The sequence below is a fragment of the Cricetulus griseus genome, chromosome 8 (assembly GCF_003668045.3).
Source record: "Cricetulus griseus strain 17A/GY chromosome 8, alternate assembly CriGri-PICRH-1.0, whole genome shotgun sequence".
Taxonomy (NCBI): domain Eukaryota; kingdom Metazoa; phylum Chordata; class Mammalia; order Rodentia; family Cricetidae; genus Cricetulus; species Cricetulus griseus.
In genome coordinates, this window is record NC_048601.1 from 16,547,674 (window position 1) to 16,561,608 (window position 13,935).

Here is a 13,935-nt window from a genome sequence, read left to right on the forward strand (position 1 = left end):
GCTATTTAAAAGAGATTAAGAACTTGAAAACAATAATGAAAATGACTGAGACGATTGACATACGTCTTAGGTTGAAGAGAGAAATAAGTTGTAACAGTTTTAATGCCCATCAACCTCTTAACTTGTTCAAATCTGTATCATATTAAACAATGAAAAGTCAAGGACTTTGAGTGGGACATAGCGGTACACTTCTGTAATCCTGGCTGTTAAGTGGCAGAGTTAGCCAGGAAGTTGGATTCCACAGGAACTTGGAGACTACCCCAGTCTATCCAACAAATCACCATCTCAAAAGAAAAGATGAAAAAAGAAGGGAAAGAAAGAGAAGAATATTTTGTGGAATTCACAAGAACAAGAAGGCTTATTTGGTGGTGGTGGTGGTGGTGGTGGTGGTGGTGGTGGAGGTGGTGGGGGTGGTGGTGGTAAAATTGGCCACCATAGGTGCTAGTACCAAGTTATGCATTCGACAGCTTCCCGGAGCATTTTGATCAGCAATTCCAATCACTAGCAGGTTACACTCACCTACAATGCTTTTCCCTCTAGGCTTCAGTGAACATTGCAAGAATGTATTTAATGAGGTGCAGCACTAATCAGTGGTTCCCTGGGTCTGATCTTTCTCCCCAGAGAATCCCAGCTAGTCACCTACAAAACAAGACCTTTTCTCAAATAACCCTGCTTGTCCAGAGTATACTCTGAAGATCCCTTAGATTTTTTTGGCAGTTTATCTCAATCAAGACATGTTTATTGATAAATTAAAATCACTTTAGGTAGGGCTTTACAATAACATAGTAGACAGGCAAAAGGACATACCAGAATGTAATTCTCAGTGGAGTCACTGCTGGCTGCTGAAGAGCAGGTGACACACCACAGGAAGAATAAGAAGTAACAGACACATGCTTTACAAATATGCCTTTGGTGTTTGTGTTCTTTGTTGTGCACAATGATGTGTAATTTACAGATGACAAAGTCCTTCCAAGATTTCAGGAACTTTCCTAGGTAGTTTTTCCTAGGGTGCATCTCACTTCTTTGATTGTATGACAGTATTTTAGAAGGTAGCATGTGACCAGGATAGCATAGCACTTCTCGCTCATCAGGGTGATACCATGGGAGATTCCAGGCTTAGGGTAGCATTTGGTACATTGAACACTGGAGAGGTGCTGAGGAGCTCAACAGAGAGAATGCATTCTCAACCACAGCACCACTAGGTGGCAGTCAGGCCCATCTCTACAGCACAGTAGGAAACACTCCAGATTTCACATGGTGAAGACTTTAAGTACTGAAAACAGGAAGGAAAGAAGCAAAGCGATGCCTTCTTCTGGAATCTAAAAAGGGTGCATGCACAAGTGTGTGTGTGTGTGTGTGTGTGTGTGTGTGTGTGTATTTGCAGGACAAGGCTCTAGGACCATTGTTGTTCTCTGTGCCATGTTTCACACTTGTACATGGGACAAAAATGATAAAAAGGTTTCGACATGTGGCACATATTGTATTATAGTTTCTCCACTCTCATCAGCACCCCCTGCAATCTACAAGTCCCAGTGGGTATTATGTGATGTACAAGGTGGCCATCTTTGTTCAGCATAGTGGTGGTTGCTCCCTAGAAGGAAAGATACGAGTGTTTGGTGCACTGATGTCAGTGGCTGCGCTTGCATTGTGTTTCCCTTAGAGGTTACCGAAGTCAAACAAAAGAGAAAATTGCAGTATTGTTTGGTAAAAGGAACTTTAGAAGCATGTCATAGTTGAAGGAACTCAAGAAAACCTTAATGCTCCCCTGCTTTGGAGGTGATCAATATAGCTAGAGGTGAGTTGCAAACTTTGACCATTGGATGAGGAGTTAGAATTCCGATTAGAAAACTGTGTGTCAGAAAAAGCACATTATTGTAAATGGAGAGTGAGAGCCTACCTTGTTGACAGAACTATGTCTAGATGGTATCCTGAACCTTTCAGATGGTACAAAAGACTCTATATATAGTCTGTCTGTGACTCTTTCCCAACTCTACGGGTGCCTCGGTTATTAGGAATACAATCAACATTGTTGTCATCAGTGTGAGGGGAGTTCTGTCTGAGGGGAGCCCTTCCCTGTGGGAGGCAGCTGTGTTTCCTCTGGCACTGAGGGTAACTCAGGAGCTTTCTGCCCACACCTTGCCACTGTGAATCGGCTCATGCCAAGAGCTTCCTCGTAGCCTGGAAGTGTGTCCAGAGAGGAGGGCAGCTGGCCCAGGGAGCTGTGTGCGTGGGCCACTGCAAGTATTCTCCGAGCTGCGGGGCCAAACACAGACTGAAGGGCTGTGAGGGAAGAAGACAGTTGGTTAGAGATGGTGACATACAAAGGTAATGAGATTTACATCACACCTCACTTTTCTTTTTCTTTAACCTATTTCCACACTCCTTGCCACAACGGTTGACAAAGTTTACAAAAATCCTTCAAAGATTACTTATGACTAACTATACATCTTTCAGGAGAATGTGCTTTCCCTGATGTCTGAGTAATCCGAGCTGCGTTTCCACAGTTCATCCCTCCTTCCAGGTTTTTCCTATTTTGCTAGGCTAGGAATCAAGCCCACACCCACACACATCCACACACATCCACACACACCACACACACCACACATACCACACGCATCCACACACATCCACACACGAGCTAGGCAAGCACTGTTCTCCTGAGTTCCAGCCCAGCTCCACCCTTACATTAAGATCCCTTCCAATATTACAGTCCCACCTTTTTGTTTTGTTTTGTTTTTGACAGAATTTCTTTGTGTAGCTCTCACTGTCCTGGAACTACTTCTGTAGACCAGGCTGGCTTAGAACTCACAGAGATGCCCCTGCTTCTGCCTCCTGAGCGCTGGGATTAGAGGTGTGAGCCACCACCACAGGACACAAACCCCTTTCAAATACTTATTTCTGCCATATTTGTCATTCATCAGTCACAGATTATGCTGCTCTTATTTCTGATAAATGCCACAGGGTCTTATCCTCTGTCATTCTAACTTGATTTTGCTCCTAGATTTTAGGAAAGAATACTTTCATAAAGAACAGAGGAAGATGGACTAAAATTAGAGGTAGGTGTAGGGAGACATCCTATCCCCGCCCAATAGTCCTGGGACAGGTAGCAGGTGGACTCGGGACTCGCCCATAAGGGCGTGGTGAAGGAAAGCCGGGGTGATGTAGGGGAGCTTCTTAAGGGGCTGCACGTGGGGACCCTGGCCCTTTGGTTCTGGCCGCGCTGGCTGGGTTCTATAACCTAGCTCTGGCCTGTGTTTTACCTTGGTGTCTTCTGGAATAAAGAGACCTTAATCCTACAGGTAGGTGATTCTCTGAGTTCAAAACCAACTTTCCCTACAGAGACCATTCCAGGACAGCCAGGACTACATAGAATGACCCTGATTCAAAATATAAACCAACAAACAAGTAAATAAAACAGAACAGAAGAAGGTAAAGGAAAAATCCCTATCACACTCATCAAAGAGATGTTGGGGCTAAAATTTAGCATAGCAAGGCATGAGGAATACCAAACTGAAAGTGTAAAACACCAATTTTTTTAAAAAAGATATAAAAATATAGTGTAAACCAAATCAGGTAGTGCAGGTCTGTAATTCCAACCAATTGAGAGGCTAAGGCAGAAGCATTATGTTCTTAAGGCCTGCCTGACCTACAGTGTAAATTCAAGGATAACCAGGCCAATTTAGCACAAGCATTTCTTAAAATAAAAAAAAAATTAAGAGTCTAGGAGATCTCATCAGTAACATACATGTCCAGCCCTGTGTTCCAGCCCTAGCATCACAAAAAATGTAAGAAAGAGAATGTAGCTAGGTGGTAGGGAGTACACACTTTAATTCCATCACTCTTGAGGGGAAGGAGGGAAGTAAGAGGATCAGGAGCCAGTCTAAGTTACAAGAGACTGGACAGAAAAAAAGAAAGAAAGAGAGAGGGGGGCAAGAGAGGGAGAGATGGAATAATGAAGAAAAGCATGAATGAAGACATGAACGAAGGAAGGAAGGAAGGAAGGAAGGAAGGAAGGAAGGAAGGAAGGAAGGAAACCATGTGAACCTTGGCTCTAATATTTTACTTTGTTCATCAATTTATTATCAGCCAAAAACTTGAGAATACAGTTATCAGTGATATCCCAGGACACCACACAATGGGTTTCTGGAAATTGAAATTACTCTGAATCCCCAAACACTCAATGCTAGTTGGCAGTTCACCATACACCTCCATACCTTTCCATACTTCCTTAAGACTGAGCCCCATTTCTTGGCATTCTAAGTTGAGTGCACTCACATGTGATGGTACTCTGCAGAGTGCTGTCATGGTCAAAAGCAATGACGGTCACTTCATAGGGTGGTGGGGCCCCATCTTCCCCATTTTCTGGACGGCTCAGACAGCAGCGGAAGCACACTGAAGTCAGGCCGCACAGGAGAAGCAATGCACCGACTACCACCAGCAACCTGCAAGAGCCACCTATCAAGTCCAAGCTGTGGTCAGCTGCTTTTCCAGCTCTGACATAACGACCCGTTAATGTCTGATCTTGATTGTTGATGATCTTTTATAGAACACCAATGAGGCTCTAATCACTAGGGTTTCCTTTTGCATCTATCAGCCATGGATTTTTCAGCAAGACTAGGTCAATCATGAGAACAAACAATATTGATGGTAGTTTGAAGGGGCTGCTTCTCACTTCACTGTGCAGAAGTTATGTCTTAGGCACATGCTAAGACATAACTATAAGAGATTATAGGCACTATAATCTCTTGACATTGGCTGAAGAGATTATATTGAAGGAGAAAATCATGATGTATTGTCACATAGGTTAGGGATGAACTAAGGAAACTTTACTGTGAAATACAGTTCTGTTTTTATTCATATTAATAATTAGCATACCAAAAACTTAAATAAAATAATGCACCTGCAAAAGGAAGTCTCTTTGAGGTTATTATATAACACAGACTTACCATATATACCAGAGATGTACCCAGTCGGTCGACAGGCAACTGTGGAGAAAGAATGGAGTTTATTATATTAAAAAATCAATAGTGAGAGCTGCAACAATCATTTGTTACATTTAATGTTATGTTATAATTAAAAATATCAAGACCTAATTCTTTTTAAGAAAGCCCTCACTTTGTAGCCTTGGCTGGCCTGGAACTCAGTTTGTAGATCAGACTGTCTTTGAACCCACAGAGATCCACCTACCTCTGCCTTCCCAGTGCTGGGATTAAAGGCTTAGGCCACCATGCTCACCTAAGACATACTTTTTATAAAATCCAATGTAACTAGATGAATAGAGTTTTATATATAAAAAAGGTGGCATTGCTGTGCAAATCATTTTGTTAGTCACTAAAAATTGCATTAGAAAGAGTGGCTGTGGAAAGAATTAGGGGCATGGGAGGACCTAAGAAAGGAGAGGAGGAGAAGAGAAACAGTCGATGAATTTTGTTTGAAAAATGCTCTGATGAAAACTTATCCTTTCCAAACTGATATAAAATCAAAGGAAAAGAAAATTTCCTCATGACTATTGTGAGCTGCTATGAAGGAAATTGCCAAGGAAGAATTTGGCATACAAATTGTTAAGGAGTGGCTTTGAAAACAGACATGAACCTTCAATTCATATGCATGTGAGGCCAATAAAATGTCCACATCAGGAAAATGTCAGTTAAAGACACAAAAGGAGTTGCGTTTGTAATTGATATTTCACAAGTTCTTGCAACACCCTCCCCTAAAAAGGGCCTACACTTTCACGTCTCAGATCAGAGCTGGTGGGTGCATGCACTGAGACAAAACGGGAAGGGAGAAAAGGGAGAGGCCGGCTTCATGCAAGGAGACCTTCAGCAGTTGTAAACTTTCTCTGCAGGGATGACAGGAGGGACATCGTGGGAGAGACTAAAACCGAGAGTCAGAAGTGGAGAAAGGAATGTGTGTGTCTTTAAAGATGTACCCTGTTTTGTCATTAAAATGACAATGAAAAGACCACCACTAAATGTATATTGAGATCTATTCTTGCATTCCCTGTTTGGTCACACTCCCATAGAAACTGCAGTCTGCATTTTCCCTGGAACAGGAATCATCCTGCTTCTCCCATTCATCATTTGTTCAAAGCCTTTCACTTCCACAGTAGATTCCATACAGCGGCAGTTGTCCACATCCTCAATGTCACACAGCCAGTGACAAATATACTCATGCCAAGTAATTACAGTGATCCTTAGTTGCTTAATTCCCCTCATATCTGATACAGTTGGCTTCAGGGAAATGAGTCCACCGTGGAAGACATGTTTTTCTTTAGCGTAAACAGGATTGTTATTGTCTGTCCTCAATTGACACTAAGGATTTCAAGTGAACATGCTACTATGGGAATCACCCAAACAGATAAGCCAGTGACTGGCTGTTGAACCCAGTCTGCCCTGCTGAGTCATTGGAAAACATGGCGAAGGAAGCCATTTGCAGGTCTCCTTGACTACATGTATTTAAACTAATTGTGCTATGCTGATGGGAAGACTGGCTCAGGCTCACACACACACACACACACACACACACACACACACACACACACACACACACACACACACAAAAGTGCTATTGGCGGGGTTAGTCTGAGCACTTCAGATGACATACATGTCTGTGCAGGTAGGTGGTGCCCACTTAAGTAAAAAAGGAAGTCAGAGCTATGCACTGATGTTTTGACCTCTGTTTGGGTGTTGGTGCTTTGTCTGACTCGCCTTCCTCCAGGCTTGAACTCTCAGACACTTACTGTTCAGCATTGACACAGTTCTCCTGGCATCCGGCTCCAGGAAGCTGTGGGAAGGAAATAATCTCACTCAGGGAAATAGTCACATCTGCAGCATTCGGCAGCCTGACAATCATCCCTCAGGGCTGTGCTCAGTCATACTGACTTGTAAAGATGAGGGCTAGGGCTGGAGGGTTGGTCTGTACTGGGCCGTGATGGTGATCATTCCTTTGCCCATGGCTGCTTCTCACAAGGCATAAGCTCTTGGAAGGGCAGGGATGTTGGGGTTTGGATAGTGGCTGAACATCACTACCTTGGGGAATGATGGACAGCCTTCTGTATCAGTTTGTCACCCTGGAAATCTCCTGACCCATCCCCTGGGACATTATTATTGTCTTTCTTGTCCCTCCCCAGTTGAAAGTTGAATCCAGCCTTCAATGTATCAGTAACTCATCACACAAGAAGAGTAATGGAGGGACAAGATGTTAGCAAAGAAAGAAGGAAGAAAAGAGAAGGGAAAGAGGAAGATGAGAGAACATACAAGAAAACATGTACTTTCATATATCAGCTAACTTGTGTGGGCAGCCAAGCACACAGTCTGCTCCTCGCCTAGGAATGTGATCCCGTCTAGTTTCTGTACTGTTTCTTTCTCTGCTAGACCTCCTAGCTATGTGAACTTGGCCCTAGTATTTGTCCAGAATCTTTCAGTCTATCCATTCTTTTCTCAGCTAATGGGCGACTCACAGGCTTCTCTTTCACCTTGGGGTAAAATAAAAGCCTTAAAATATTAAAATATTATTAAAGAGTCCTCTGGTGCCGGTAGGATGGCTCAGTAGGTAAAGTGCTTACTGTGCAAGCATGAGAAACTGAGTTTGAATCCCAACACCCTTGTTAAAGCCAGGTGTAGCAGCATGGGCCATCCCTGATTGTCCTAACTTCTGTTCCTGACTGTCCTAACTTCTGTCCCTCTTTCCCTCAGCACTCACCCCCCCACACACACACACAGTGTGCACAATCTTTGAGACTCCTATACCAAGGGTGCAGTGTACGTTACTCCTTCCTGACCCCATCTGTTCCTTACTCCATCCATTTCCTCCCAGAGTCAGTAAGCTAAAGAAATAAGCAAAGACAGCTTCTTCTCATTTTTTTCACAACTGAACTCACCTGGATGAAATAAACCAGGACAGAGGCCATCACCACTCGACTCCGGGCTGCCATTAGGCTGAACACCTGGTCCAGAAGGATCACGCCAGGTGCATCTGCTGTATCCTAGCCATGCTCAGTGCCACGTGGAACTTCGTGGTCCTGAATTCCTAACGAGAAAATTTTCCTCAGCAATGAATCAACGCCCCGCCCCCTTTATTCCCCCTTCCTTTAAACTTCAGAACTTCTCTTTCTTCTTCCCTATTAGGTTTTTATGCTTTCTCTATTTCTCTTCACATGGTCTCCACATTTGTTTCTTCTTGCCTTCCTTTCGATTATCAAATCTTTCTCTATATCTAAACTGCCTCGCCCTATCCCTAATGGAAAGGCATTAAAGGACACATCTGTCCTCTGAATTAGACTTTTTTTCCAGTCTATAACAAGAGACTTGGATTTGAAATAGGTCAAAGGCAGCTTGCGAGTGACCAGATGCCTTCTTATGTTCATCAGGTAACTGGCTACACTCTTGGTTCCTGGATGACCGCTGTAGTCTGAAAGTCACTCTGCCAATATCCCTCCACCCCTCTCCATGTGATTGGCATCCCCTTTCTTGCTCCTTGAAACCCTCCCCTCACTGTGTTGATAATCAACCCTGCTTGTTCTGGGTCATTTATCACAGCCAATCGGCAGGACTGAGGGATTCCAAATGAGCCAGAAAGCTCTCCCATCTTTAGAGTAGGAGATGGGTTTGAAAACCAGACTCACTCGGTGCAATCAATCTTCTTGGCCCCTATTCTACTTCAGTTTCAATCCCATTGAAAGAAGTTAGTCACACAGGCAAAGTTTAAAAAAAAAATAGGTTTCCAGGATAACCCCCTCTGTTTCTCCGTCTATCTTGGTACCTGTCCCGGCACTATTGTGATGTTGCCACTTAAGAACCACGCATAGTGTGTATAATTGTGGCTCCATCTACTCAGAAAGCTAAGGCAGGAGATCATTTGAGTCTAGTTCAGGAACATGAGGCTACCCTAGGAAACAACAAGACTGCTACCTCAAAAAACATATCAGCCACAATAAAATAAAACTTAAAGTCACGCCTAAAAACAGGCACACAACAATGGAAGGTTATAAATGGTCATAAAGAAAAATATGGAAATAGCGAATACCACATGAATGCCTGACATTTAAGCAGAATCCTGTACCCAGCTCAAAGTCATAAGAACATTTAGTGTTTACAGTGACATGTCCATTTCTCAGGACTGAACAAAATCACATTTCAGCTGTTTTCTAATGAATGAGGGCAGGCTGCAGGTGAGCTCCATCACACTCAAGACCTCACAAATCATATTATCACACTGTGACAATGTGATGTTGGAATGTAGAATATAAACAATTTCCTTTTCTCAGCAAAGGAAAGCAAACAATGAGGGAACTCCCTGGTACAATGTTGGTCTTTCCAAGTCTACCCATTTATAAGCTCTTGAGTGAAAAGTGTTTTCCAGATTTCAATAGAAAATTTCATGAGAAGGTATTTTGTAGGACTACATTTTTACAGCCTTTCATTAAGCCTGGGCCTTACTGCTCCCAGTCATACAGTAGGGGTATAAAAGATGCCCACTGGACTTACATTGGCCTTTGTTTAATAGAGAAAAAAGAATCAGGGACAAGGGAGCATCTTGCATAGAATATTTCTATTTAAACACCATGTAGTGGAAAACCCCACAAACCCCTCCCTTTTCCTTTTCTTGTAGGAAAAATCGTAAACAACCCTGGCTAAGAGTCCAGCTCAAGGGATTGGTGAGGTTACTTGTTTAAAGACTTGTTAGCAGTGGGATCTTAGGAAAGGCCTTCCATCTCTCTGACAGCTCAGTTTGATGTGATCCGAAAAGCAGTCTAGCTCTCAGCACTCACACAGTGACTCATGAATTGTAACTACGATTCCAGAGGGATCTGGCACCTTCTGTCCTCCTTAGGAACCAGGCAGGTGTGCAGTGAGTATACATACACAAAGGCAAACTACTTGTACAGACAAAGTAAAAAAAAAAAAATGAATCTTTGTGATGTCTATTACTGTTCTGTTAGCCAGCATTTGGTGTTGGTTAAGACGCTTTGAATTTAGCTCTGTCTTCTATGTGATAGTCCTTCTACTATGCTGGGCCGTTAATGTCCACTATGCCTATCTCGTCTTTCTACCAGTCTCTCTAGATGGCACTATACCTTCCTAGGATTCTTTTTTTCTTGAACAGTTCACACGGCTAGCCCCACCATTACTTCTACCCAGACCAGCCTTCACCTGCATGAACAGGTTTTCCAATTACTTTGGCTTTCTCCCCATGGCAATTTCTGGCCACATGATTGCAATCATCTTTCTTGCCCCCAAGCTTCTTAACAGGCCTGAACAAAACAGGCTTTCTGTTAATGGCTGCCTTGCTTTTAATTTTTTCAGAATTACTGGTACTATTTCTTTCTTATCCCCCCCACCCCACCCAACAAGGAGATAGAGCTTCATTTATTTATTCTAATGTGTCATTGTCCTGTGACACATTAGAATAACAGTCTTTAAGGAAGAAATGATGGTAGAGGAAAGATCAGTCAGAGAAGAAAACTGAAGGCATACAGGGCATAAGGAGGGGGGAGGCATGGAGCTAGGGAGATGGGAGTACTCTCATTACCAGCCTACATAACCCCATTCTATGAATCATTAGCTTGTGCTCACATTGTGAAGGACTGAGACTGGGGCCAGTGGGAGTCACACATGCCCAGACCTGTGCTTGGGGGGAATTGTTATACAACCACTCTCACAAGTGTAGCAAAAGAATTGCTACCTGTGGTCCCTTTGATTATTCTTTGACCTTGGCTGTCAGGTGCACCCCTTCCCTGCTCTCCTTCCTTTCTATGCCTCCATAAAATAGGGAGCAGGACTATTGGTACCCTGAGCCACCATCATCAAGCTGCACATGACTGAGCAGTGGGTTGGGTCACAGCCATGATTTCAAGAATTGAGAAGGTGGCAGAAGTCAGTTTTATTCTCAAACTCGTGGGTGTTTCACTAGGAAGTGTCTCTGTTTGAGGAGCCAAGATCATCACAGTGTAGATACTGAATTCCAACCGCAGAGGCACTGAGAATTAGTAACAGGATTAAACAGGATGTTTTTCCACTCTTGAGACAGAGTTTCATGTCTGACCTCAAACTTTTTATGGAGCTAAGGATGACCTTGACTTCTGATCTTGCTTTTACCTTCCCAGTGCTGGGATTGCAAGCATGTGCCACTTTGTGCTGTGTTGGTGATCAAATGCCTGGCTTTGTGCTAAACGTAGGGAAGTTAAACAAGACAGGAGGATTTAGTTTATCAAAGGATGTATGGTTTAAATGCCATGTAGCTCATTACTATAAATTGTGTGAGTAACAGTATAAGGCAATGAACACACACACACACACACACCACACACACACACACACACACACACACACACACACACACACACACAAATCAATAGCATTCACAGTAGGGCCAGAAATGTGTATAAAGCTTAGCTGGGTCCATTGCTTGGGTTTCTACAAGGCTGAGATGAAAGTGTCTGCTTAGCAGCATTCTTGTCTGAAGGCTGTCATGGCAGAGGACCCACTTGCAAGCTCTCAGGAAGAATGCATCTCTTAGTGGCTATAGGATTAGTATGATAATGCTTTAAAAAAACCTTTTAATTTAAATTACAAATTCTCCTACTCATTCCACTTAGTATTACTTGTGCGTACTTGTTTGGTTGATTTGAAGACTGACCACTTGGTGTTGGATAATCAATGACAGGTCTCCTTGGAGAAGATTATTTTTTCCTCTCTCAGCCTTAGCACCATTCATGGTACCTTAAAAATACAATTCCCTATGGAGGGATACTATTACAGCCCAGATACAGCAAGGAGGGCCTAGGTCCTCCCACAAACGATATGACAGACTTTGAAGGTCCCTGGTGGAGGGCCTCACTATCCCTGGGGAGGAGTTGAGGGATGGGTTAGGGGGCTTGATGGAGAACATGGGAGGATGGGAAAGCGAGTGAATGGGGGGTGGATATGTAAATATGAGTAGTAATTAAAGAATTTAAGTTTAAAAAAATCAAAGAAAAAGCACAATGCCTAAACTAGACCTGAACAAGGACAACCCAAATAGACGTGGAGGTGGGAAGTCTCACAGGACCCCACTCACAGACAAGGAACTACAGGCAACTAAGGAATGGTTCTTTAAATTATAATGATGAGCACAGAGACAGACACAGGAGAGGCTTCAGCATACTCCTCGTGAGCCTGAAGTAATTCCTTGTGTATGATCACCTGAGTTCTTTGACCTTTGCTGCATTTTGAGCTATAGCTCTGAGAACACATGCTCAAAGAGAAGGCATGACACCTGGAGGAGCATCCTGCATTCCTTAAAGTCTTTATAGTTTCTCGGAAACTTATCCCTGTGGAGGTTTAAGAGCAAGAGAAAAGGCCCAGTGTGGTGATGTGGTGGTGTCTTTAATTCTAGCACTTGGGAAGCAGAGACAAGAGGATCCCTGTGAATTGAACCCAGCCTGTTCTACTGTTTTACCTAGTGAGTTTAAAACCAGGGTTACACAGTGAGACCCTGAACACACACACACACACACACACACACACACACACACACACACACACACACACACACGAGAGAGAGAGAGAGAGAGAGAGAGAGAGAGAGAGAGAGAGAGAGAGAGAGATTAACTCACATCAACCGATAAAAAGATAAGTAAGTATTCTATATGAAGAAAGGCGATTCTAAGCTGTGCTGTGATGTGTGTAATGTGGTTGGACCTTGAAGACACAATTCTCAGTAAACTGAGTCACCCATAAAAGAAAAAAACTGGTGAATCCTTCTACTAGCATGAAGGAAGAGAGATTGAATGCCCACTAAAGGTTAAAGTGTTGAAGGGCTGGTTGCCAGCCTGTGCCCACTGTTAGAAGATTGCAGGAACAAACAGAGGTTCAAGAAACAGGTCCTTGAATGTGATGGCCTCCACGAGTTGAGCATCTTTTCATGATAACGTTCTGTCTCACCACAGGTCCAAAAGCAGTGGAGATAACTGACCATTGATTGATGAAATCTTGAAACCATGAGGCAATCTAAACCTTTCCTCCTTTTGCATTGATTACCTCAGATAGCTTGTTATGGGATTAGAAATCTAACACAAAGTACAGCCTCGAAATTCAAGGGTCAGAAAATACAGGGTTGACTTCAGGGAGGAACAGGGTCAGTAGGATGTTTTAAAGAAGCAAAATTGATAGAATATGTAGATATAAAGACAGAAGTTTCTTAGATGAGATTGTACCATGTGACTTTAGGGGCTGCCTAGTCTGACTCTGCAGTACTGCCCAGCAGACTGAGGATCCAGAAGGTCCAAGGGAGGATCTAATTCCTGTCCAAAGCCTAGTATGAAGACCAGATGGAGCAGGTGCTGAAGTTGAAGCCCAAAAGCCATCTTCTAGAAAATGCCTCATTACATGGAGAAGGATAGTTGCTTCTACTCTTTTGGCCTTCGGATTTTGAATGAATATAAATAGACCATCTGTGCTGGTTGATTTTATTTATCTGTTGTGTGACTTTTCGTGGCAAGATGTGACCAAAATCTGTTCATCACAGATAGGGAAACAAGGATAGACCAAGTAATCAATCCCATCCTTCCCCCATCCACAAAGAAATGTTTCAAATCAGAGGAAATAGGTGTACAATATAACCTCCATTCCCAAATACTCTGTCTGGGTACCAACTGATCCAGACAAGGCAGGAATAGAATGAACCACCACAGGAGCTGTGAGATATCTTCAGCTGGAAAAGATAGGAATATTATTCTGGGTGGTGGTGACAGCCGTATGACAATGTGAATGTACTTAACACCACATCAAGAACCGTTCATCTAAAGTAGTTAGAATAACAGTCACTGTATATAGCTTTTGATATTGATGGAGTCTGAGATAACTGAGTCACTGTGGGAACAATGAAGTGTCCTTGTCATCGTACTGCCATTTCAGTGATTATTAATCCATCATTATAAGAAATTTCCTGAGATTC

General features: G+C 43.0%; 1 protein-coding gene across 1 annotated transcript; it reads right to left on the reverse strand.

The window, feature by feature from the left end:
* Positions 1-1,378: 1,378 nt before the first annotated feature.
* On the reverse strand, positions 1,379-8,586 carry Tmem52b (transmembrane protein 52B). The gene is made up of 6 exons (XM_027429830.2): positions 8,494-8,586; positions 7,880-7,945; positions 6,740-6,783; positions 4,947-4,985; positions 4,276-4,442; positions 1,379-2,280 (listed from the first exon to the last, which is right to left on the reverse strand). The coding sequence occupies exons 1-6, from the start codon at positions 8,584-8,586 to the stop codon at positions 2,036-2,038; spliced, it is 654 nt and encodes a 217-aa protein (XP_027285631.2). The 3' UTR covers positions 1,379-2,035.
* Between the last annotated feature and the right edge of the window lie 5,349 nt (positions 8,587-13,935).